Below are 27,090 nucleotides of genomic sequence, written 5' to 3'. Positions count from 1 at the left end.
TTCTGCAGAAATATAGATTCTCTATATTCCTTCCTTATATGATTCTTATACTCCCCTTGCTCTAGATACCCTAAGGCTCTTGAGTCAAACTCTTCATATCTCTGGGAGGTGGTTTCTTTATCTGCAAATTTTGAGGGCTAAACTAGGTAACTTTTTTTTAGGTTTTTTTGCAAGGCAAATGGGGTTAAGTGGCTTGCCCAAGACCACACAGCTAGGTAATTATTAAGTGTCTGAGGCTGTATTTGAAATCAGCTACTCCTGACTCCAGGGCCAGTGTTCTATCCACTGTACCACCTAGCCACCCCAGAACTAGGTAACTTCTAATTTCCCTTTCAGCAAAAGCAGTGATCCTGAGCCAATGGTGCAATCACTGCTAGGTCTGACTTGGAGACAAATCACAAGTGGGAGAACAGAAAAGAAACTTATATAAACATTAATGTTCACAAAGTATTTTCTATATACACACCCATCTCGTTCAATCAATAGTCCTGTAAGTTTAGCAATTTGACAGATATCATAGTCTCAAATGCACAGGTGATGAAGCTATATTGCTCAGCAAGGCTAAGTGACTTGCCTGTGGTCAGAAGAGCATCTTAATGGTCACTCACAGCTCTAAAAATTCCTTGATTAGGTCTGCTACATAATTTAATTTGAAGGCAGCACAGCAGCATGAAAAGAAAATTGAAGCAAAAAAAACTGCGTTCAAATCTCAATACTAAGGTGCCACTTACAACCTTTAGAATCACAGTCAAATAACTACTTCTCTGTACCATATGAACCTTGGACAAGATGTTAAGTCTTGTTTCAATTCTAAATCTATGATGCTACAAGCACTTACACATGTATCATAGTCATACCTCCACTAATCTTTCATCCAACAGGTTTCTGTTAGAAATAGATTCATTTAAATTAAGGTGCATGACATGATTAATGTGGAAATATATTTAACAGTTATATATGCATAACCTATAGCTGATTATTCAATGTCAAGAGGAGGTTTCTTAGAAACAATGAATGTTGAAAATTATCTTTGCATGTAGTTGGAATAATAAAAAAACTTTTAAAAAATAAATGAATCAAGGTATGTAAGTCTATGTCAAAAACATATACTTGGAGCAGCTAGGTGGTGTAGTGAATAGAGCACTGGCCCTGGAGTCAGGAGTACCTGAGTTCAAATACAGCCTCAGACACTTAACAATTACCTAGCTGTGTGGCTTTGGGCAAGCCACTTAACCCCATTGCCTTGCAAAAAGAAACATTAAAAAAAACATATACTTGACAATTCTAAAGGATTTAGATGGAAAATACCATTCACATGCAGAGAAAAAATCTAATGAGTCTGAATGAAGAACAATGCATACTATTTTCACCTTTTAAATTTTGTTTTTATGCTTTTATGTTTTTCCCCCTTATATGGTTTTTCCTGTCTTTTGTTCTGATTCTTCTTTCACAATATGACTAATATGGAACTATTACATGTACAACCACGTCAGATTACTTGCTGTCAAGGGCAAGAGAAGGGAAGAGAGGGAGGGAGAAAAATGTGGAACTCAAAATCTTACCCCCCAAAAAAATGAATGTTGAAAACTACCTTTGCATGTAGTTGGAAAAATAAATTTATTAATTTTTTTTATAAAAGTATATACTTGTAGCATTTTTTCATAGTAGCAAAAGAAAAGTAAAGTTAAAAACCCATCTATGGACTGGGAAATGGCCACCCACATTATGCTAACAGTAGAATATTACTGTACTGTAAAGAAATCATTACTGCATTGAATATAGAGGAAGATTTACATGAATTTACAATGTCAAGAAAAATAATAGTGCTATGTAAATGAATTGATATGCTCATCCCCTTCCCTCTACCCTCACTTCTTTGCAGGAAAGGGAAAGGAGAGGGGAAAGAGTTTAAAAGTGTGAAACACTGCAAATAATATTAAGCTTTTTCAATAAATTTTATAGGACTATATGCAAAGGGAAGGGAGGAATACATTGGGGAAATGTAGGTGTAAAAGTAGAAGATATCAACAAAAAAAATTTATTTTTAAAAATAAATTAAGGGGACAGTTAGGTGGCATAGTAGATAGAGCACCAGCCTGGAGACAACGGTACCTGAGTTCAAATCCGACCTCAAACACTTAATGATGACCTTGGGCAAGCCACTTAACACCACTGCCTTACAAAAACCTAAAAAATAAATAGATAAATAAAGGTATAACTAGTGCACGAGAGTAGGGGAGATGCGATGCCCTTTGGTTCTTATTTACCAAGCAAACCTTAGTTGGAAGGGAAACTTTTATTTTTCTTCCTACAAAGTTCATACAAGGCACCTCAGACTCCATTTTAAACCCCCTCCTGTTATATATGAGAATACTAAGGTCCAGAAATAAGTGGCCTATTTAAAGTCTCAAAATAGAATCAGGATCCAGACCAATGCACAGTATTCTATTAAATATCTTTCTTTTTGAAAAGCAAAGTGGGGGTGGCTAGGTGGGGCAGCGGATAGAGCACCAGCCTTGGAGTCAGGAGTACCTGAGTTCAAATCCAGCCTCAGACACTTAATAATTACCTAGTTGTGTGGCCTTGGGCAAGCCACTTAACCCCATTTGGCTTGCAAAAAACCTTAAAAAAAAAAAGTGAATGAACACAGGAAATCTCAGAATACAACAATGCCAGATGAAACTAATATCCCTATTTTATAGATTAACCAACCATAGGATTTAGAGCTATGAGAAATGTTAGAGATTACCATTCTATCCCTCTTCCTCTTATTTTACAGATGTGGAAACCAGGAGCTCAGAAAAATTAGGTGGTTTGCTCCACATCACATGGTAGGGCCATTCAATGTTAACCCCCAAGTCCTTTAACTCTACTAAAGCATCCTGGTTCTTACTGTATATGATTTATATTTTAGAGAAGGGCTATCAAAAACCCAGTCCACAGTGTGATCTTATGCAACTCCCTGTGGATTTACTAAATGCTTTAGTAAATGAAGCTGAGCTACCTCAGAGCTCTCACTAAAATAGCAAATCAAAATATATTGTCTATTGTTTCAATAAAAACTTTTAAAAATAAGATTGGGCAGCCTTATTTTAGAGAGCAAGAGATATTACCAACATTTCAAAACTTGTCCCTTTCCTATCCATTTTTCAAAAAGACACTAAAGTGATTTTCCTAAAGATGGGCCCCTGTCTCTGTCTCTCCCTAGTAATAATCTGAGGCAGGATTTGAACACATTATACCTATTGCTCTAGATTCAGTCACACTAGGCAGTCAGGTGGCTAGGGGTACAGAATGAGACTTAGAGCCAGACTCAGCTGGGGGCAGCTAGGTGGCACAGTGGCTAGAGCGCCGGTCCTGGAGTCAGGAGTACCTGAGTTCAAATCTGGCTTCAGACACTTATTACCTAGCTGTGTGGCCTTGGGCAAGCCACTTAACCCCATTTGCCTTGAAAAAACCTAAACAAAAAAAAAACAAAAAAAAAAAAAACAAAAAGAAACAAAAAGAAAGAATCAGCTGTATCTTCCACTTCTAATAACTGTTACTAGCTATAGAACTCTGTATTAGTCACTTGAATTGCTCTGTCTGGGTTCAACATTTCTTAGAACACTATTTCATAGGACTGCTGTAAGGATAAAAATCAAAATATGTTTGTGAAATGTTTTGCAAACCATAAAGTACCAACGATGATGACTTTCTTTTAGAATATTAACCTCCTCCTCACTCAACTTATTTCATTCTCTCCATGAGAATTTGCATTGTACCTCTTGGGTTCCCCATTCCCCTAAATACTTAGCTGAAGTACCATCTTCCACAAGAAGCCCTTCCTGATTACCCTAGCCTTGCTCTCTGAATTTCCTTGTATTCATTTTGTCTATTTTGTGTGGGTGTGTGCACACACACATACATACACACACACAAGACAGGTTGTCTCTTTAATTAGAACATAAGCTTCTTGAAAGCAGCAAATGTATGGTTTTTTGTCCCTGGCTCCCCAGGGATTGGCATAATGTCTAGGAAGTAGTAGGCACTAAATAAATGCTGGCTGGCCAACCACTTCACACAGAGACATGGGAGGGAAATGGAACTAGGGGGCAAGGTGAAGCCTTTTTAAATTTCATAATTTTCAATTTTCAGAAAACTTTAAAAAATATTTTGTTTTTAATTAGGCAAGAAAGCAAAGAGTTAATAGTGCAAAACTGAAAACTCTTGGAAGTAGCAAGGTGCTAACTGGTAATACAGAGTAACAAAACCTTTGTGGTAAATTGAAAACAGTCAGGACTGTTTCCCAAGTCATTCATCTGAAAAAGAGATGGGCCCCCCAGGAAATTACATTTCTTGACCAAGTGATAATACAAGATTCAAAAGATGCCCTAGTGTCTCTTAAGGACTTTAGGAAATCCAAGTTCTAGAAAGATTCCAATCCTGATTCCTGCCCTGGTCATATCCCTTTTCCTTCTGCCCTGAATTACAGCAGTAGCAAAACAGTGCTTCCTAACCACAGCTGTCTCTTCAAACTACAGTGCAAATTTAGACCTGGAACAGAACTTCAAGAACATTTAATCTAACCCTTTCATTTTACAGAAGAGGAAACTGAAATCCAAAGGGGTTGTAATTTTCCCAGTGGCAAAGATAGAATTCAAACATAGACAATTCAAGTGGGAAAAAAAAGAGCCAAAAGAGTATAGAATATGTAAACTGATTGTCAATATAGGGAATTGTCAGTGAAGGAAATCAACGAGAAGCAACAGCTATGAAAAAGTGAGCTTTTTTTTTTAAGGAAATGGGAAAGTAAATGGGCAGAAGTATTAAGGAAAAATAATCAGAACAAACCTGATCAGGATTTAGGAGATGGAATTAAATAATATAATTTGCCCAGTGCAGCCTCCTGGAATAACCCATACTGAGGCTTTTGGGGGACATATTTCCCTGGTCACTCTAAAAAAGTAGACACAGTACTCTTACCTGGGGACAACAGAACTTTAAACCTCACCCCGAAGACCAAAAAGTTAATGCAACTTTCTACTTCAAAAAGCAAATTGAATCTTTCCATCTAGGCAATTAAGAAGCAGAAATTAAGGGTTTGGAATAAAGAGGAATATTGAAGCTGGGTATAATATGTGGATGGATGAGGGGTAGAGAAGTCAAGTTTAGCCTCTACAGGTGAAGGTCTACTTCAGGGTGAATATTTTGGAATCTTCATCTGGAAACAGGTGAAAATAACAGAAATTTCTTTGATAATTTTACATTACAGAAAAGATTCAAGTCACAGAACAATTCTTGTCCTGAGTGGGGAAGAGTAGGACACATAAGGAATATTTCCTATAAATCTATCACCCAAGCAGACTCTTTTTAGTCTACTTTCCTTTAAAAATTACTTGTCCCAAAATAAAATTTAAATAAAGAAATAATTACAGATGAGGGAATGGAGGCTAAGAGGGATTAAGTGATTTTCCCCAAGTTTATATAGTATCTCCTTTAGGTTAGAATTCCAAGTTAGAAAATAGGAGGAGTGATTTATAATCCTAGTTAAAACTTGTCAGATGGGATCTAGCCTGGAGTCAAGGAAATAAATGAAATGACCCCTCAAATCCTAGATTCTGTTGGGGTATGTAGAAGGGTGGGGAATAAATAACAGCTGGTCCAATTGTCTCCTCACTCCACCCTTTATGAAGAAGGAAGACTGTAGCAGGTGTGTTTGTGAGAAGGAGAAGCAAGGATAAAAAGCTTTAAGGGGAGTAAGACAGAGCAATAGGGTCCCAGAGAAAAGGTGCCGAACAGACTGACTAGGAGGGGCTCCGGCAGCTGAGGGGGAAAGGGCACAGCAGCTGAGGGGGGAAGAAGAGGGTTCACACCCGAGGGGAGAATTGAGAAGGTTTGAGCAGCTGGGATGGATTGGGGGTTGGGGGAAGCAGGAGTCAGCCCGTCTTACTGTCAAGCACCACCACCCTCCCCAGCCTTTCTCACTTAACCCAGAAGAACTGAGTATGTCCTCTCTTGATGTTCTCATTTCCTTTCTCTCCTTTTTATTCTGAACCATGAGCTCAGGAGAGAAGGAAAGAGAAGGGACTTTCAAGGGTCCAGGGAAAAGAGGATGCTGAGTAAGATGCTCCTCCTCCTTCTTACTACTGTTGGGGCATTTGCTCAGCCTTCTTTCTGATAAGTCTAGCCCCAGAGCAAAAAACCATGCTCCTAAAAGGGAAGGAGGGGGAAGGGGGAAGGGAGGGGAGTCAGAACCCTGCTCTTTGTCTCTTTCTTGAACCACCCACCGGAAACCTGACCCCAGCCCCAGTGGGCTCCATCCCCCCTTAGAGGTCTTCAGTGAAGCCAGATCCAATCCAGCCCTCTCCCTCTCTTGCTGTTTCCAGGGCCATTGCTGAGATAGGTCCTGGGGTGGGGGTTGGCCTCTTCCATTGCAAACACTGAAATGGGGATGAAGGGGGGAGGGGAAAGCTACAGGACTGAGAAAATGGCAGCCTGGAGACAGTCAGCATTCCTTTGAGACAGCAGCAGTTCTGCTTCTGCTAAAGAGCTGAGAGTTTGGGCCTAGATCTAAGAGTGGACAACTAAAAGGACTTCCCTTCGGTGACAGATGCCTTGAAAAACTAAACCTTCTTCCCTTCTGGCCCCTCACCCCCAACTCTTCTTCCTATCCCTTCCCTGATAAAGTGGAATTCTGTCAGAGAGGTATAGCTGCAGTTATTGCCTGCCCCTCTGTCATCCACCTCCCAGACCAAGAGGATGTAAGGGAATGTCAGTCCTAGTCCTTTTCCTAGGAAAGTTGGAAGGATGGAAGTGGGGATCTGAGCCATGGAGCCATACTCCAAGATGTCAATATGGTTTTACCTGGCTGACCCAATCACCTTACCTCCTCTCTCTCTCCTTCTATGATCTGGGCCAGACTGCTCCTGGATAAATAAAACATATAAACCAAGTTCTAAGTTGTCTCAAATAAGGCTATCTCCACTCAGAGGTATAAGCATGTTGGTTTAACCATACATTTTTACACTTAATTACCTAGCTGTGTAACCTCATTCAAGTCACTTAACCCCATTGCCTTGCAAAAAAAAAAAGTATAAGTAAAAGGAAAATATGATTCTTGATAATATTGATGATGACAGGGGCTTCAGTAGTTTCTTGAAGTACCTCATTCCTCTTTGGACTTCAGTTATCTAATATGTAAAAAAAGAGGAAAAACATGGAAATTTGAGAAAAATATTCCTGAACAATTAGACTATGGAATATTAGCAAGGGAAAGGTCCTTAGATAGCTTATAATCCAATTCCCTAATTTTACAAACAAGGAAAAGTATGGCCCCCAAAGCAGTGGCAATTTCCCCAAGACTGCACAAAGAATTAGAAAGAGATCAAGACTTTGGACTCCCACAGGCAGCGTCTCAGACTTTTAGTAAGACATTTTCTGAAGTCTATTTCACAATCAAACATACATTTATTACCAGATATTATGCTAAAAAAAAAGAAAGCACAAAAATAAAACCACTCCTACTAAAGCTTACCTTCTTTCAAAAGACTTGCATGTTCCAATAAGACCATAAACACTACTCCCTCTGCCACTTAAAAAAATGCCTCCCAGCCTTTACTCAAGCTTCCCCCTACTCCAAACAACTAAAATGTCCTTCCTTCCTCCTGTCCCAGCCCCTCATTCATATCCTACTTATCCCCTAGCTAGTTCAATTTGCAAAAATCCCATGGGGCAGCTAGGCAGCACAGTGGATGAAGCAGCAACCCTGGAGTCAGAAGGAACTTAGTTCAAATCCAGTCTCAGACATTTAATAATTACCTAGCTGTGTGACCTTTAGGATGTTTTTATCATGACTACCACTCTGATACCACCTTGACTGCCAGGACCTTCCCATATTGTTTTCTTAGTCTCTCCCCATCTAGGACCTAGCATAGCACTCAATAAAAGACCTTTAGAATTGAATTCTTTCACAGGACTGGTGGTACAGAGTCCTCAGAGGAAAAAAGTTACGATGACAGAAAAACTTGCCATCATAGGAGTCATCTATGTTATATGGCATGGCTTTCAACTGGTGCAAGGCCTTCAGAGATTGGTTAACATTAATCACATGATCCATAAGCTGGTATATTATTGGTCTACAATCATTAAACACATGCACCAATTGATGACTGATGTCAGGCTAATATTTAAAGTAAGCAGTATCCATTATATTCCCAATGCAATGTGAAGGTTTGGGGGGAGGAGGAAATCTCATTTTTAACTATTTTTTTCCTATTACTGTCCCTTCTGGATCACAGGATAGAACCAGGAAGTTGGAAGAGACTAGAGAACCAATGTTAATGAATAAACCTCAGGATCATTGTGTTAGATGTCATATCTCACTGACAGAAAAGAAAAATAGATGACCACAACAGGCTCCAATGCCAGATGGATTCTGGCAGCCCTAATGCATCCTATGTACTGTTTTCGGGAAATTTTCAAAAAATACTTCTATTGTTCAAGCAAAATTACAATGAAGTACTTCTAGGAAACAAAAGCTAAGAAATGTGTTTAAATTTCTCCAAGTATAGGCTTCTGCATAGGGAGAAACAAAAATTTTGTGGAAGTCCTTCTTAGGTGAGTGATCACAACCAATATCATACCACAAGAATATAATAAGTATTGAGAGTAGATTGACCAAGCAAATTATTTGAAATATCATTAGATTTGAAAAGGAAACTTTTTAAAAAAAAACAGTCTTTTGTTATTTGAGTAAGAAGTGGCTTTTTTGATTAGAAGATTTTATTGCAAAGGTTTTTATTTTTAGTTTTGTTTTTAATGCAAAAAGATTCTGCCACTGCAAAGAGTCTGGGAAGTCATCCATCGGACAAAAAAGAGCCAGAGCAGATGGGGCAGGAAAAGGAACCCAAAATACTAAAGGCACTGTGAGCTTTGATTAGAGAAGGAAGGTACCTTAGAGGTCATTAGTCCCACCTTGTCATCCAGACTGAGGGTGGAACTAGTGGTTTTTTCAAATCAACATCAATAAATGGTTATTAGTAACATTATTTATTAAATGTGCAGAGCATTGTTCTAAACTGCCAAGTTTGAGGAGACCATGATCCCTGTCACTTTGAAGTCCCCAGCATTGCTTTTGAGTAATTGAGCAGTTCTCTTAAATGTTCCTAATTTTTATGACAAAAACTAAGGCTCATCTTTTTAAAACCAGTATTTCTTTGGCATAGCTGCTGACTTTGAATCACACTCCAAAGAATTTAAATAAAGTTACAGATCACCCAAAGAGCACTGGAGAGAGCAGTATAGCTTGAGTGGACACTAAGACATTTTTAGTGAGACAATTTTCAGGAAAAGCAGAGTAAAGGACACTGTCAGAGAAATGTATGACAGGAAGAAAAGAGTCATGCAGCACTTCCCAGGCCACATGCCCCACTGGTAGTTATGGAAAGTCAAGAGAATTATCCGGAAACCATCCTCTTCCTTCTTCCCCTCCCCTCAGCACAGTAAGTAGACCCCAGTAATAGGTAATAACTTTAGAATAGGACATAGACAGTTGTACAGGGTGCTCAGCAAGAGATGGTTAGCATCAGATGCTTAATAGTTACGGAGCTATGTGACCTTGGACAAGTCACTTAACCCCACTGCTTTGCAAAAACCTAAGGGAAAAAAAAAGAAAGAAATCTTCCAGCCATGGATAAACTGTAATCTCTTTGGGGCAGCTAGGTGGTGCAGTGGATAGAGCACCAGTCCTGGAGACTGGAGGACCTGAGTTCAAATCCAGCCTCAGACACTTAATTGCCTAGTTGTGTGAACTTGGGCACTTAATCCCATTGCAGTCAATAAATACAATAAATACAATTTTTTAGAAGACGTGATGGTTAGCAATCTGCATCACTAGAATAATACCCACATCCATGAGATCACAGATTGATTGATGCATCACAATGGGAATAAGATATACAAAAGTCTACCACACACTACTGTGTTACAAGCATATTAGAGAGGTACAAAATAGTTTGAAAAGCAACTTCAGAAAAAGGTACAAAGATGACTTTGTCCTGAATTATGATCAACATTTGGAAGGGAAGGGGAATATTTAGCCTAGAAGATAGAAAGCAGAGGGTACCATGCTAGCTGTCTAGAAGAATTTTAAATGAAAGTCTGCCAGATAGAAGTTATGACATGTTCTCCTTAGCCCCAGAGGGTAGAACTAAGAACAATGATTAGAAGCCTCAAAGTTAAAAAAAAAATCTAACAATTAATTATGTCCTAAAGTAGAATGGGCTGTCTTGAAAGGACATAAGTTCCCTCACAAGACATGCTCAAGTGGAGATGCCTAATTTGTCAGGGAAATCAGAGAGAGGATTGCTTTCCATGTATAGGTTGGGCAATGGTCTTTGGTTCCTTCCAATACAAGAATCTATTTGAAGTAAAAGATTATTACCAACAGGATCAGGTGATTCTTTCAAAGTAGCAAGAGTTGGGCTTTAAAAGAAAGGTAGGAATTCATCAAGTGGAAAGGAAGAGGGGGGCAGCTAGGTGGTGCAGTGGATAGAGCACTGGCCCTGGAGTCAAGAGGTCATAAGCTCAAATCTGGGCCTCAGACACTTAATAATTGTCTATCTGTGTGACCTTGGGTAAGTCACTTAACCCCATTGCCTTAATAATTTTTTTTAAAAAGGAAAGGAAGTGGAGAGGAAGAAGACGGGGGAATGGCATGAAAAGGGGAAAAAGAGGACATGTTGGAGGGAGAGAGATGCAATCTAGACTGGCTAAAGCAAAGACTGAATGGAGCGGAATTAAGGCAGAAAAGGTAGTTTAGTGCCAGATTGGAAGTTCTGAATGTGATTTAACTTTTAATCCTTGAGCAATGGGAACCATTAAATGGTTTCATATTATCTTGGCAGTATAGTATTATGATATGAAACAGAATAGGAAGTAAATAGAGGCAGGAAAATCTCTAGGTTAGGAAGTTATTACAACAATTCAGGCAGTTGCTAATTCAGACAGCAGTGTAAGGCACTAAAATAGTGGCAGTAAGAATAGGAGAAGACAGATTATGTGATCAAACAGTACCAGAACTATTTAAGATAGGAAGGGCTGCAAAGAGGTGTGTGATTTGGGGAAAGAGAGAAAAGTTGAGACCAAAAAAAGTAAAAATCACAGCCAGAAGTCAAATTACTGAGAACAGAAGGTATCTTAACAAATCATCATGGGCATTGATTCGTGGCAGAAGACATGAATGCCATGGCTATCTACCTGCTAGTAGACAATACAGTGGGAGCAGAGGAGACCAGGCCCAAGGGCAAACAGATACACAGAGCTGTGGACAGGCAGTCCTCACAGCAGTAGTTCAGACAAAGAATACTTATAAAGAGAGGTCCAGCACTAGCTAAAAGATAAGGCAAAGAACTATAAATGATCAAAGATTTCACAAGATGAGAAACACAAGGGGTCTTTCTGGGACCCAGAAAAAAAACTGATTTTATGGGATGTGAAGTCTAAGAAATAGCTCTTTTGAGAATTGTAGTCCTTGAATACATAGTTGTGAATGAAAAATGGGCTGAGGAGATGCCCTATTTAGCTTTCTTTACCAGAATGTATTTGCTGCCCAGGCTCTACAGTGTCATGAACTGGAAGCCCTTTTTTCTCTCTGTCCTCTCTATTGGCTAGTTTCCTTTAACTTCATCCATAGAATTTTGAAGATAGAAATAACACTTCACCAGTCTTTTGGAGAAGAGAGTTGGTGGAGAGAATGAGTAAAATTTGTGGGACTCACAAATTCTCCCAAGCATTCATTTATGCATTCATTTTGGGCTAGAATTTTTTCTGTCTCCTGCTACAACTGTAGAATGTCATTGAACTACCTTCCTTCCTCCTAATTAAATCTATTTGTGATAGTATATTATATAAGGGGTGCAGAATCACTAGCCCTGGGAGTCTGAACTCTGATCCCTATTCCTGTTACTGCTACCTGTAATACTCAGGGATAAGAGTAATGGCAACTTGGGCTTTGAGCACAGGTTAAATGTACTGTGAAAGCTTAAAATCTTGAATCCAGGCAAATATCTATAGCAAAGCTGGGTTCCTTGCCCCAAATTTTGAATCCCTCTCATTCTTGCTATATTTATCCTCTCCCCACCCCCAACTCCCCTAAAAAAACACAACTTGGAGAAGAAAATTCAACTAGTTGCACTCCCCTACTATAGCCATAACAGAAAGAGTACTATCTACTACTACAGCTAGGTATTATCACAATGTATAGATCTCAGATCTGGAGTCAGGAAATCTCCAGGAGAAAATTGTCCAAAAGCAAGTTCCCCTCAGATATCTACTAGTTGTATGACTTAGGACATGTCACTTGGCTTTCTTAGCCTAAGTTTCCTCAATTCTAAAATGTGGGAATTAGACTTGATGTCCTCAAGGGTGCTTCATATTCTCAGCCTAGAAAGCAGAGCCCCAGCCAACTCATTCCAGTTCAAAAAACAATAGGTATCAAAAAGGTAAAAGCACTGTTGATAAGATAACTACAGTAGATAAAATTTCCCAACCTTTCTAATAAGTAGCAAATTGCTTTATTAGCTTGAAGAAAGAAAAGTATGTCTCTGAATTACAGTACCTTAGCACAGTTTTGAGGTGGCCCCCACCCACTCAACCAAACAGTAGGTTATTCCCAGAGGAGATCATCTCAAAAATAAGGTAACAAGGTTCATCTTCAGCTCCTATGTTAAGTCTGACCACCAGAACTAAGAGAAACTGGAACACTGGCAGATGGTGAAATAATCCACTTAGAGCTTTCCCTTCATTCCCCAAAGAAGAACTAGTAAAAATGCTTCTATTCTGAATGACTACTTCCCCCATCCCTACCAACAGTATCCAGGTTTCTGCCTTCTCTATTTCCTTCCAATTAAAAGATCCTAATGGAAAGTTGACAGGTCTCAAGTCAGCCCAAATGCTACCAGGACTCCAGAATCCTGAAATAGATATCACTCTGTATAAACTAATTGTAATACCCCTTTTATAGGACTGTAAAATCACAGGCTTATTAAATGGCTAAAAATCATATCTGAATTTGGAAGCCCTTCTTGGAATAAACTGGAGAGAGTAGAGGTCCTTGTTTCCCTTGCAAGGAATACTAATAGAGCATGGAGAAAGGTCAGAAGGCTATAGAAAGTATATTGGAACTTAGGCAAGGAGCTTGAAGTGATTTGCAATATAAAGCCACTAAGGAGATGATGATATTGGGAAAACGATTTGTATCAAAAGAATATTTTTTTAAATGTCATTATGAATGAACAGCATGCTGAGAACATCAACTTTGAATCTATGTTGTCTCATTTTGCTGACTTCCTGATAGCAAAGAATTTAGACCATGTGGGATAGTTATCAACAGTTGCAAAAAGTTCTATCTCTAGTGTCGTGAAGTACAACTTCCATTTCACTATTTCTCCAGAATCAAGAGTCTCTCATGCTTTATTAATTCAAGATCATTGAAACACCTGTTGTTCAAGGCTCACCCTTCTCCAGATCCAGTTTGCTTAATTTAGGTTGATTCTCCTATTATATATGCCAACCAAAGCCCCCTCTACTTTTATACTTTTTCTGGTTGAAATACAATAACCCTAAAGTGTGAAATTTCAGCTAGTACCCTGGCATAGCTTCTCAGCCACTAAAATAACAAAATAAATGGCCAATTTCCTGTAGAATTACAACTACTCTCTGTGAGGACATAACACATTCTCTGTCTTCCCACACACACACACAAAACCCAGATTAAAAAAAATGCCCAAGTTTTCTGTGTGATAAGATAGTAAAGGGTTATGCTAAGACAAATTTGGGGACCTGTTTGGTGGGCTTGCCAGGTCCACCTGGCATGGATCTAAATGGAAAATAACAACTACCTCCAATCTTCTCTAAAAAAACAATTGCCTTCCCTTTCAGCATGGAAGAAGCAACAGAGAAATCAATATGTGCAGGTCAAATACATCCTGTCTTACATTGCTATTTTACCATCCAAAAAACATTATTTTATGTATATTTTTGTGCACAAGTTGTTACTCCCTCTCCTCCCTCCCTAGACTGTTCTATGAAAGTAGAAACTGCTTTGGACTTTTTGGTCTCCAAAGTCCTGCACAGAGCCTCCTTCTACATAATAGGAGCTTAAGAAATGATTGTTTGAATGAATTATATATTTGCCCTGTTAAGATACCAAATATACCTAATATGTATAAGAGAGTCCATTATCAACATCATTTTCCACCAACAAACACATACCATCAAATTCCCCTCTAACGCAGATTCATTCTATCTACACATTTATCAGTTCAGGTCATTGACAAAGGTGAATAAAACTGTGGGGAAGAGTCTAGAGGTGAGGATTAATGGTCAAAGGAATGGCCAAGGCAAGACAGAAAATATCTCAGAGAAGTGGTCCCTCCAGAAATTGGCTTGAGACTTACTTCAAGGACCAGTGTTTTTAGATGCTGCTCACAGCTTCCAGTGACTGAATAGCTCTGGTTAAATAAAAAAATTCATAATGTAGCAGCCAGCTGTCTGGTAATGAGCCTCTCCACACTAAGCTAGGCTGATGCTGGCTATCCCAATGAAAGACTTGCAATCCGTCACCTGCCAGTACTGGAAAGCCTCTTCTACTGATAAGACCTGCCAGGGCTTGTGTTCCACAAGTATAGCCTTCCAGAAACCTGGGTCACCTCCCCTCTACTAGAGATATCAAAGTATAAAGCTTGAATGAAAGTTGAGAATTAGCACTATAAAAAAAATTAATTGGAATTATTTTGTAGGATTTTTTATTGGGGGGAGGAACCAGTCCCCTCTGGGTCATTCAAATAATTTCAAATGGCACATTCAAAAAAAAAACCTTTAGGACCCAAGACAAGATCCTAAAGAACAAAGTAAAAAAAAAAATAGAATAGTCTCTGTCCTCAAAGAGCCTTCATTGGAAAAAAAAAAAAGAACCTCTAAGTACAAGAATGAAAAAAATGAAAAGCACATGAGGGTTTTCACTTGGCTTTCTTAATTCTGATTTAAATTCTTCCTTAAAAGCAATTATAGGTCTTTAAAAAACATTGCGTTTACATATTGCCAAAATTTCCTTTCAGGAAAAAAAAAACTCATTCAGACCCAAGTGTTTAGTGCCATTTTAACAAAACATCCAAAAGTTTCACTGAAATTTTGAGTGAAACAACTTGGAATGTATTGATTCCCCCCTTAAACTTCCTTTCCAAAGAGGTGCAGTTCAGAGGAAAAATTCAGGTCAGAAATTCTCCAAAAATCAAGACTGGGAAAAATTCATCTCCCACCTTAATTTTTCCCTTTCTATAGAAAACGTTTTTCCAAAGTCATACTTTGAGATAACTCTCTCTCCCCCTCCATACTGCCACTGCAAGAGGAGCTTCCTAAAATATCCCTTCAAACACTCAAAACATGGACTCCTAAAAGATCCCTTCAGATTTCCAAATGAAATCCTTCAGACAGCAATAGTCTGAATGCATCCAGACTAGTCAAAATTTCTGTCAATTAGCTAGATATTGTTTCTAGGCAATCAATTCAACAAAATATATTAAGTGGTGGGGCTACAATGTTAGATATGACACCCAATACCAAATCTGGGGGGGAGGGGGCGGAGAGAGTACCTGGATTTTGGACTGATTCAGCTGTATTTTGACATTGATAGATAAATTTATCTTTGTCTAAAAATCTATTATTTTGCTGACAGTCATTCATTCAGCAAGAATTAAATACCTACTATTCTATGGATACTACACTAGGCTCTGGGAATTCCAAGACAAGAAGAGTTCTTTCATCTTCAAGTATCTTACATTCTACTAAATCCTTCTTTAATAGAATCATTTCAGGGTGGCTAGGTGGCACAATGGATAGAGCACTGGCCCTGAAGTCAGGAGTACCTGAGTTCAAATCTGGCCTCAGACACTTAATAATTGCCTAGCTGTGTGGCCTTGAGCAAGCCACTTACCCCCATTGCCTTGCAAAAACTAAAACAAAAAAAAATTAGAACCATTTCAATTCTATTTTCAAAGAGTAAAGTCCTGATGTGTATTTATGATTTACAACCCACACTTCACAAATTTTCAAAAACTTTGAAGGAAGAAACCAATCCTCTCACAGATGAAATAGTAGTAGGCAATATCTTTGGCAATAGTGATTCTCATATCAGGGTAGGATAAATGAGGGATTTCATTAAAAAAAGGAAATATTTAAAAAAAATTCAAAAGAGGAAATGTCAAAAGATACAAAATGATATGTCACTTCAGAACTATTCCTAAAGGATTTTTCCCTCAGGAACTTGGTTTTTATGAAGCTCATGAAATAATGGGGTTAGTAAGTAATCATGGAACTCTTATCTTATATTCTGAACTAGAATATGTTTGTCCTTATCTCCCCCCTTTCTCTACTGTAGGATGGCCAGGATGCCCTCTTTTTAAAAAAATCTCTCCTAGCAGCTTCTAAAATAGTTAACATTTAGATAGTGCCAAAAGGTTTTTATTTCACAATAACCCTACTAAAGATATTTTCTCTGTTGAACTTAGTAGGAAAGGATAGGTCCAGAGCAGGTAAATGATTTCCTCATGGTCACACAGCAGCTAAAAAGCAACAATAGTCAGGATTCAAACCCAGGTCTGAACTCCAAGGCTGGGGTTCTATTACACTGCTAGCCCAGGCAAGTATCCAATAGTGCCTTGCATATAGCAGGTGCTTAATGTAACTCTTGTTCCAATGAATGAATGAAACTCAGAGGGATTGATGAAAATGCTTCCATTGTTCTGAAATGGTTTTCATTGAACTTTCTTTAAAATAAGAGACCACTGAGCTGAGACTTGGAAATCTTTTTGTTAAACTGATTTATCCTTGGTTAGTACTTATTCAAAAGGGATCTGTCCCCTATTCCTAACCTTTTATCAATAAAATGAGATTAACTAAACCAAGTCCCTGTATATCTAAAGTAACAGAAACTTGGGATACCTCATGTTTGTTGTGTGTCTTTTTAAAAATTAACAAATGCCAATCATTTTTTTAGAACTTAAAGGAAGAAGAGTAAGGGAAGGAAGCTGAGCTGGAGACCACAAAGGATCCCTTGGCTACCACACAAAAAAACCCATGGTACTGGCAGAACCCCTAAAAGGTCAAAGACCTGCTGCCTCTGGTTCCAGGATAAAAAGTAGCCAGTTCTAATGAATACCTCTTCAGATCCACCTTTTGCATCAAAAATATGGTGTGCAGGCAGAACCCAGAGCTCACTTATTTTTGTTTGCTTAAATTGTCCTTTGGGACATAAAGGGCAGGACCTCTCTGTTTGCAGAAGACTCAAGACCATTCATAAACTGACCCTGTTAACTATTAATGGTTCCATATTGTAGGTCATATTAAGGTATTCCATTGGTAGTATGATAGAATGAGCTGGAAAAGATATGGGGTGCCTATAGAATTTTCTTTTTTTCTTCAAAGCTTCCTCACTGCCCCCCCTCAATGATCTCCACATAGCTAGACTTGTATTCAGAAAGCAGCCTGCCATTGGATCTTTTCTCAAAATTCTTCCAGTTCAATCCATGCCATGATGAGTCACTCTGGAGATATAACACATAAGAAGATTTTTTGTAGTCTCAACTTCTGATTTCATTCACGTAGGAACTCTTGAAGAAAGTTCTCTCTTTCACCATTGCTGATCAACTCTATCTCTATAACCTAGAATCTTTAAGAAAAACATCTAGACCTAGAGCACAGAAAGATTCAAAGAAAGTCACAGAGCTACTATGGATAAAGGCAAAGCTTGAATCTGGGCCTTCTGGACTCCATGGTCAGGATCCATTATGCCACTCAGCCTCAAGAGAAGATATATAGAACCAAAAAAAGAAGGTGGATTAGTCTTTTGAGACAGAGAAAGAGAATTTAAAGAATCAGAGCAAGGACTCTCTAGCATGTGAATTCTTTCTAGATTTATGGAAAGACATGGACAAGAATAGCACAAGATGAAAAGTTCTAGCAAGGCTTCAATCTACAAAGAGAATACTCCCAGTAACAATGAAATATAAATTTCACTCTATCCTTCCCCACTCCATATATATCTCTATTCTTTCTCTTCCCAGTTTCTTTCTTTTTCCCCCTTCTAATCTTCTCTTTACCCTCCCTTCCTCTCTCCCTCTTCCTTTCCTTCTTCCCATTCCTCTTTATCCCCCTCTTTCATTTTTCCTTCTCCCTTGTCAACCTTAGACATGGCCATTCTCACACACACAGGCATTATGTAGCAATTTCATGGAACATGGGGGTTAAAGAGATTCCAAAATAGTCCAATATGAAACCAATGCTAAGATCTCCACTCCACATGTTTTTTTTAAATGGGTGGAAAAGAATGGATTTGGTTTAGAGCAGCAAAGACAACCCCCCCCAAGAACCCCAGCACCTATTTCAATGGCATTCACCCAGGAATGTAATTTTTACTTATTGGGGAGTTACAAAAGCTTAGTAACCAATGAACAGTGAGAACACACAACCCAAAAGATTTCAAGGTTGAAGGCTTAGGGTGGGGGTGGAAGGGGCGGCGTAGAAAGGGGAAGGGTTAGTTGCTGCAGGGCAAGCAGTTAGTAGCTCTCCAGGAAGCTCTCAGTCACCACGGCAAACTTGGGAAAGAAAAAAAGATCCTGAAAGAAAGAAATAAACTTCTCTTCTCAGACTCTATCTATCACTAACTATTCTAAGCTTGAGGTGTCTCTCTCTGCCCCTGCTCCCTCACCAGAAGCTAGGAGCTCTCTGCCACTCCTCCAAGAGGGGAGCAAGGAAATTGACCCCACCCCCATCCCTGAATTTTTTTTCCCCTCGTCTGGAATTTCCAGCACTGGACTAACTTGTCTGATTTTTCAAGTCTCCCCTGCTGCTTTTTACCCCCCTTCTCTGTTCTCTCCCAACCCCAAAAAATTTAGTCACATTTTTCTGGAAGACATTAGCCACATTTAAAAACATTATTATTAAGGGGAGAGGGGAGAAAAATCAAACAGTTGGAAGACTTTCTTTTAAATACATAGATAGATCTATACATCTATCCACATGATCTATCACCTCCATTCCCTCTCCCCTCCCCCCAAAAAGGTAGAAAGTTTCACTACCAAAATTTTTCCAAAAAAATTCTCTCATTTTTAATCAACTAGCAAACCTGAAAGATTTTTTTTTTAAGTGGCAATTTTATTGTTGAAATCTCTTCCAAATGCTCCTTTTTAACTGGTTGGCTTACATTAAAAACAGCGGAAATAGACTTAAAACCTCCTCTCTAAAACATCTCCAAATAAATTCTATTAGTACGTATTGGGGGAAATTTGAGAAAGAGTAAGCACTGAAAAGTTTTGGTGACATTTCTTACACCTCAATTTTGAAACAACTTTAAAACAACAAGATACAATTCATTTAAAACTTTAAAGCTGAGAATAGTTGGTTGCTCTTTAAATGTATCAGAAGCTAAGAATTACATTTTATCCTCTTTGATTAAAGTTCTCTCAGGAAACTAAGAGTAGTAACATTTTATTTTTTTCTACTTTGTAGAGAATTGCTAACAAAGTCTAGCAATTCTCAATTCTTTCAATGAGTAACCCTAAAAACAAATCGACAAACAAAAAACCCACTATACCCTAGGAAAAGCTAATCCTGAAAATCAGATATATAATCTATATATCACAGCTAAGGTTTCAGAAAATTTCAAAACATCATAGCAAATTTCTAAGAGGAAATTAAAATAAGAAAAAAAAAATGAAGTCTGACTTTCCAGCTAAATTTCCAAACAAGGCAGAAAAAATTTTAAATGTCTAAGAGATTCATCATATCATCTATGGGGAGTTGGGGATCCAGTTTAATAAAATTTGATTTTAATTTTTTTTAAACTAAAAATGCCTTGTTGGGCTTCTATTTTAAAGTGTTTTAATCATCAGATAAAACTCTTATCTTCATCAAGAGCAATTGTTAATTCTTCCCTAGTTAGGATACTAATTCTCAAAAGTAATCACTAGGGTAAAATTTGCCTTAAAAGCTCTCACATACACAAACACCTTTTTTTTATTTTTCACCCCTCTGGCTTGTTTTTGTTGTTGTTTTTCATTCATTCATTTTCACTCCCAACCACAAATCTTTTTCATTAAAGACAGACCCATTTTAAAAGGTGAACATTCCTAAACCTGTTTTCAAACCTTTTCCTAAACTAATTATTTCTTCTAGGTTCTTCCACAAATTTTTAAAAATAAACTACACACACACACACACACAAACACAGTCACTCTCTCTCAGTGCTTTCAACACAAAAAATACTTTGGCAAAACATGACACCAAATAAGACTTTTAAGAGAAGAAAAATCTAACTAATCAAAAGATTCAATTGTAGAATATTTTATCAATTTAAAACAATTCATTTTTAAAGGACTCACATTTACTATGAATGACAAATAATGATTTTTAAAGATTTAGCCAGGATTCTTAAAAAAAATCGTTAGCTCTGCTAATTTTAGTTTTACTTTGAGAATAACCAACAATCAACTTGAATAAATATCTCAACTTTAGGATGCACATTCACAAAAACATGGTATATATTCTTTTTAATTTTTCCCCCACTATATAGTTGGTTATCAGTAGATGGTCTCTTGTAAGTCATTCTTCCAAAAGACATTCTTTTGAAAGATAGATTTTCAATTCTCTTAAAAAGTCAGTTGTTTTTTCAAATAAGTAGTAACTTTCCCAAGAATTTAAATATTGTTAAAGAATTTCAATTTTTTCAAGGCCTTCAAATTACAACTTTCCCCAATAACTTGAAAAATACATTTCTCCCCTAAGTGTTTTCCCCATATTTTATTCTGCTATTTGAATGATCACCATTAACACAATCAATTTTGATAAAAGACTTCTAAACTTTATTATGAGAGGACCTGAGAAGGAAACTAAAATACAGAAATAAAAATTTAAATTCATCCAATTCAAATTTATTTATACTCAAGAAAATAAATGCAAATACATTACTATTTTTATTTTGATGTATGGTGCACAATTCCCACATTTTAACTAGATCTATATTAGGAGTTATCAAGTGAAAATAAATTTAAAGAACAAAAAGCACTACAAAACTGAGGCAGTGGCACAAATCATAGTTGTTTTTCTCATTTTGCTCTTAGTAAATGGGGAGAGCAGTCATAAAAAGTTTGGAAGGTTTTTAATTCAATCATAAAAATAAAAAAAGAAGCTGATTCAGAACCCGGTAAGGGATGTAGTAAGAATGCCTTTAGTCTCCTTAGTTTTCTCTTTCATTGCAAGTTTATTTTTCAAATGAGTAGAGTCATCTGTATATACATGGTTGTATCTAGAACATGTTTCAAATAACTAGCTCTTGTTCTATAAATTCAAATTACTATGAAATCCATTATTATAAAATAACTGAAGAAATATTTTTTAGCTACAAACTGAGAATACACATCTTAACCACATCTTAGCAAAATGGCAACAAAATCATTTCACTTTTCAGTAGGAAAAGTCTCATTTAAAAAAATTTTTTAAAGAAACCTCAGGATTTAAGCTTGAAATTACATGAGAAGGGAGAATATACAAAAGAGGTAATCTGATCAGTTCTGGAAGGAAAGGAATTGTTACCCCAGTCCTTTCCAGTCAGACCCTACAACCCCCCCCCAACTAAAAAGATCTCACTACACATTTTAGAGCAAGAGATGTTAGAAGTGACCTGGGAAAAAACAGATGACTTGGGAAATAAATGCATACTCCTACAGTGGGAATAAGAATCTAAATGTAATTAATTTATTTTCTTACAACTTAGTATTCCTTTGCATCTCCAGAAGTAAAAGGAAAGAGAAGTTGGGGGGAGGGGAAGTGCAATCCATTTCCACTTTTCAAAATTCCAAACAGATAATGTTTCAGGTTTCTACCCTCAACCCAAATCTCAGATTTATAGAATGTACTTCATTTATTGAGATTTCTCCATATATATTGTCTTTTTTTCTCCCCATTCTGAAATACTTTTAAATACAAGATTTTTTTTAACCTTCCAATTTTATTGCCTCTTTTCACTTAACTCTAATTGTCTTTCCCCGATACTGAAGTACTAAAGCCAATAGAGATTAAATCACAGACTCTATAAACATGTAACAAGCCACATTGATCAGCCCTGGCTACGATGTTACTTAAATAGCTAAAGTGAAATCACCCAGCAGATTTTTGGCCCCAACCTTAAACCCTTTAGCTCCTCTAAACCCAGAAAATACAGAAACACTCACTCCCACCTCCCCACCCAGAAAAAGCCAAGAACCACACAAAATTTGCAAATGGAGGGGAGTGGGGGGAGACACGAATTAATCAAATAATCCAGTCAGGGAGTGAGGGTAACTTCCCTCCATCATCAAGAATAAGAAAGGAAGGGGGTGGGGGTAGAGGGGGGGAAGAGGGAAGTCCATTTTGAGAGAGTAGGACTTTGCCCTTATCCTTTCCCACCTACAGTTCAAGTGGAGGGAGATTCTGAATTCTACATGGACCTGATCGAGGAGAGTGTGGGGGGAGTAGTTCCTTCTTCACAGAGAGGAAAGGGAAGGAGGGTTAAAGAACACACTACTCCCTCCTCTCCATTCATCCAGGCAGTTCTTGGCCCTCCAAGAGCCCTAGCTCGCTGCCTGAGCACAAAGCTCTCACCCCAGATGGTCCCCTTGCAACAATAGACTGATGGGGGTTGGGGGTTCCAGAAGGATAGTAAAGCAGTAGCATATTCTTTCAAAAATAGAGGGGTGAGAGTGAGAGAAAAAGACTAGGGATCAGGGCCTGTGTAAACTGGCCTCAGTCTAATGCAGGATAAGAAAGAACCATCTTAAGAGGCATTCTTTGGGTGAAGGAATGGGGAGGTCTCACTCAGCTTCCTTCTGAAACCCTAAAGGTTATCTTCTCTCTCCACTCCCCCCAAAACCAAGCCTAATAGAAATATGATCTATGTAGAGGGGAGGAGGAGGGAAGCCCGGTAGGAAGTTGTATGTTCAGAGTACCTAGAAATCAGGAACTCTTGCAAACTTAGAGACCTTAGCTCTCTTTGAGGTGTGTGGGTCCCACTCCCTAAGCAAAACTCCTCAGGCTTCCTTCATTTTGCTTTTTTGATTCCCTTCTATTTTCCAAATTACTTCCTGTATTCCACTCATGTCTCCACTTAAGTTTTTTTCCCCCAAAACAAACTCTAAAACACCTTCAACAAGGTGGTAACATCTCATCAAAACCCTCAACAACCCAATAGAATAGTAAGCAGAGGATGTCCTTCCATCTACCACAATATAGAAAGATAGAAATATTAAAAGACCCTTAGGCCAGAAGTATTTCCCCCAAGATTAAGATTTTCCCTACCTTTGTTTTTTGGGGACAGAGTGTTCAATCTCCAGTCTTTTCCCCTGTAGTTCCACTTTCCCTGAAAAAATAAGAAAACAGAAGTGTTTTATTAGTGAATGCCTGAATGGGGGGGGAAGATGTGAGAGACAAGGAGGGGATATAACCTAGGGGTTTGAAGGATTCACTAAGCAGATTTCTAAGATGGAAAAAGAAAATATTTAGAAAATAGTGGTGTCTAAGAGTTTAGGTTTTCTTTTTTAATGGTATTAAAGCTTGACTGTAAGATGTTTGAAGTCCCTTTCCTCGGAGTTTGACTACGGTAATGGGGTATATATACCTCACCCCTCACATCAGAAGATAAATAGATCCGAGGAAAATCTGCTCTTCCCCCATTTCTCTGCAAAGCTTGAGTTGGTTAGGAAGGTGGAAGGGAGTTCAACTTTATTATTCTGTTGGGCACAGGGAATTGGGGGGCCGAGAGTGAGTGGGAGTCTTTGCACTGTTCTGTGGGAGTAGGCAGGCAATCACCCAGGAAAGGCTTCGAGGGCTGGAGGAACCCGGGGCCTCCAGCAGCCTCGCCGTCTTCCCTTTCCCTAGTTTCTTGTCTCCAAAGGCAGCATGGCGACTACGGCGCTGCTTCCTAGCTTCATCACACGCCCCACTTCAGAATCAAAATGGCCAAAGCCCCTTCCCCTGGGGCCAAGACTCCCTCTCCACCCCGTCTCACCCCACGTTTGGCCAACAGCCTAAACTCTCCAAGGAAAATAGGGTGAGGGGAGTTGATGTGGGGGTAAGCGGGAAGCCCAGAGCCCCCTCCCTGCCTCGAAGGGCCTAGGAATGGAGGGGGTGGGGGCAGGGAGTGTTTAAACACAGGAATCATCCTAGCCAGGGAGAGGGAAGGCTCGGCGGTGAAACCACGGCTAGTCAATAGGTCCCCTGGACCCCTGAAAAAGCAAGGTCCCCCTTCTTTTAAATAAGGGGGTGTCCGTCCCGTCGGGGAGGGGAGTAGGGGGTGGGGCAAGGGGATGCAATGCCAGCGCCTCCAAAGTGGCTGCTGCCTTTGTAGGAAATCTTACTACTGAAAGGGGGGACCCGATTTTTCCCCCAAGAGGAGACTTCGAAAGAAGGGGCCGTAGACTCAGATCAGGGCCCTAGTTATAACCTAGAAGACTGAGGCTGGACTGAATAAGAGGGGTAGGCATAATAAGTGGGCGGAAGAACGGCAGGTATTTGGGTGGGCCTGGCGAGGGGGGGCTGCGGGGAGCTCGGAGGATCCTTTCTTACCCGAGAAAGTTTCGATGGCTTTCATCGCCCAGTGCTCGTCGGGGCAGTCCACGAAGGCGTAGCCGGATTTGACCAAGAACTGGCCGCTGTAGGAGATCTTATGCTCCGCAAACACTTTCTCCAAGTCTGCCGGGGTGACGCTCTCGTTCAAATTGCCGATGTAGAGTTTATTCATGGTGGCGGCTTTGGGGGGCTGGAGGGAGTCCCCCAGATCGCCAAGCCAAGAGGGAGAAGGCGACGATCCTAGGCCGAGAGGTGGGGGGGAGAGCGCTAAACTTTCTTTCCACCCCACCCCTAAAGTTGTCCGGAGCCGAAGAGGGGCGGGGGAGAGGGCGGGGAGGGAGGCCGGAGGGAGAGGGAAGGGGAGGGGATGCAGGGAGGCGCGGGGGAGGGAGGGGGTGACTCTTGGGGGGGGGGCCGGGAGTAGGGGCCCGGCGGCTAAAAGGGAGGCGCTGGTAGCGGTAGCTGCAGCGGCGGCGGCAGCGGCGGCTTCCCTTTCGGCTCCAAACCCCTGCGAGCCGAGCTCCTGGGTCACGTTTCTCCACGGCCGCCCTGGCGCCGCCTCTAAATAAAATCTACTTGGGCAAAAAAAAAAAAAATGGAGCGGGGGGGGGGTAGGGCGAAGCCACGTGGTGAAAGCCCCCACCCACCCGGGAGGGGGAGGCCTCCACGCCGTCAGCCCCCTCCTCCACTCTCCACCCGGCCTAGCCCACCCACCTCCCCAGTCTGGGGGCTCGGCGCGCCCCCGGGGCCAGACCAGGGGGGGGGTGGGGGCGGATGCTAGTCTTTCGTGGATCTCCGCGCCCTCTCCCCAAGGAGGCAGGAACTTGGGCCCCTCGGAGAGCGCCCCACCCTCAGTCTCCCACCCGTGATCTTCGGCGCTGGCGGAGAGGAAGGGATCCCCGCGATCTCTTGGGATCGGGTGCTGGGTGGTTTTCATTTCGTTTGTTTCCATAGGTTTCGTTGGGGTTTGTTGGTTCGGTTTTGTTGGGGCTTCCCCCCCTTTTTTCCTTTAAATACACCCAGCGCCTGCTCGTGTTTGCAGCTCCCAGTGGGGGGGTAGGGGGAAAAGGAGGGCGAGCGCGGCGAGAGACAAAGGGAAGCCACGGACTCCGGGGTCCACTGGAGGGGGGGGGTTTGCGGGGCGGTTCTGGGAGGGGGGAGACCCTCAAGCAGGGGTCCCCGCCGACCCGGGCCGTTTCCCCGGAATCCCAGAAAGGTGGCCCGTGTTTCCTGGGCTGCCCCGGGGCGAGGAAGCGGCCACGCTGGGGCCCCAGCGAAGTGCTGCTGGGAATCAGTGGGGAACCATGAAGGAATTCGAGGGAGACTGCGGGGAGGGAGGACCGAACCGGGGTTCCCGCTGACAAGCTCTTCCCCGGAACCCCCGAGGGGGAGGGGGAGGGGGCTCGTTGCATTCACCTCAAGGGCAGAATGGACAAGCTAGCTAGATGACCGCGGGCGGAATAGACAGACCCGGAGAAGATGGGGCGAAGGCAGCTGTGGGTGACTCGGGCGAAGAATTTTACCCTCATTTTCTTCGTACCTGATGGGGGGCTGGGAGGTGAGGCAAGTAGAATTAGCCTCTCCTGGTCCCTCCCGGAGTCACAGAGCACTCCACCAGGAGAGCTCTCCAAACGCGGCTTTCTGCTTCCTGGGTCCCCTACTCAGCTGGGAGTGGGGGGCTGGGTCAGAGGGCAGGAAGGTGGGTGAGGAAGCTAGAGATCCCCGGGCCCAAACCAGACTGGGTGGGTGGGGGAGGGAGGGAGGGAGGGAGAGTTTCCGCTCAGCGCTCGGGGAAGCGAGGGGGCGGGGGCTTTGGGGAGGGGCGACGGGGGCCTCCCCTCCCCCCTCTGATTTCGCTAGGGTGTGGGTGAGGGGAGCAGATCCGCCAGGGTCCTTCCCCACCCCCAACTCTTCTCTCCTACCGATTAGTCCCGCTTCCTCCGACCCGAGAGGCGGAGTGGGGAAGGGGCGGCACGTGGGAGGTCCGCACCTCCTCTCCTGCGGTGGGGGAAGAGGTGAATCGTCTCGTCCGCGCCTTTCGGAATCTGCCGAGAACGGGAGAAAGCAATCTTGGTAGAGAGCGTGACCCCTCTACGAAATGGGGAACCAAAGGAGTTCCCGGGTGCTCTCCGGGACCGGGATACCGGCAGAGGGAAGGAAGAAGGAGTAGCCCCGGAGCCCTCTGGGCCGGGAAGCTAGGAGGGGAGGAAAGGCGAGGAGCCCCCCTGAGCCTTCCGTTCCCCAACCTAGGCGGTGTATAGGATAGGGCCCCGTGGACCTGGAGAACGGAATACTAGGTAGAGGGTGCAAGGGTCTGGAAAGCCGGTGGTTGAAGAGACTAAGGTCACTGTTCCTCATTTCCCCATTGTCTGAGCCTCCACTGGGGTAGCACCCCAACACGTGTTAGCTCTATCAAAACATCTGATTTAATTTTGCTTTTTCGAGCTAACCTCC

At 41.0% G+C, this 27,090-nt stretch overlaps 1 protein-coding gene across 3 annotated transcripts in view; it reads right to left on the bottom strand.

The window, feature by feature from the left end:
• The window catches only part of IGF2BP1 (insulin like growth factor 2 mRNA binding protein 1), a 57,650-nt gene extending 32,842 nt beyond the window's left edge, over positions 1-24,808 (bottom strand). For all 3 annotated transcript variants that reach the window (XM_074220590.1, XM_074220591.1, XM_074220592.1), the window contains exons 1-2: positions 24,634-24,808; positions 23,368-23,428 (exon numbers count right to left, since the gene is read on the bottom strand). In XM_074220590.1, coding sequence (XP_074076691.1) covers positions 23,368-23,428; positions 24,634-24,808 — 236 coding nt within the window. The remainder of the gene's footprint in view (positions 1-23,367; positions 23,429-24,633) is intronic.
• Between the last annotated feature and the right edge of the window lie 2,282 nt (positions 24,809-27,090).

This window comes from Macrotis lagotis, chromosome 2 (genome assembly GCF_037893015.1).
Source record: "Macrotis lagotis isolate mMagLag1 chromosome 2, bilby.v1.9.chrom.fasta, whole genome shotgun sequence".
Taxonomy (NCBI): Eukaryota; Metazoa; Chordata; class Mammalia; order Peramelemorphia; family Peramelidae; genus Macrotis; species Macrotis lagotis.
The sequence above is the reverse complement of the archived record's forward strand: the minus strand, read 5'-3'. Positions and strand labels throughout refer to the sequence as shown.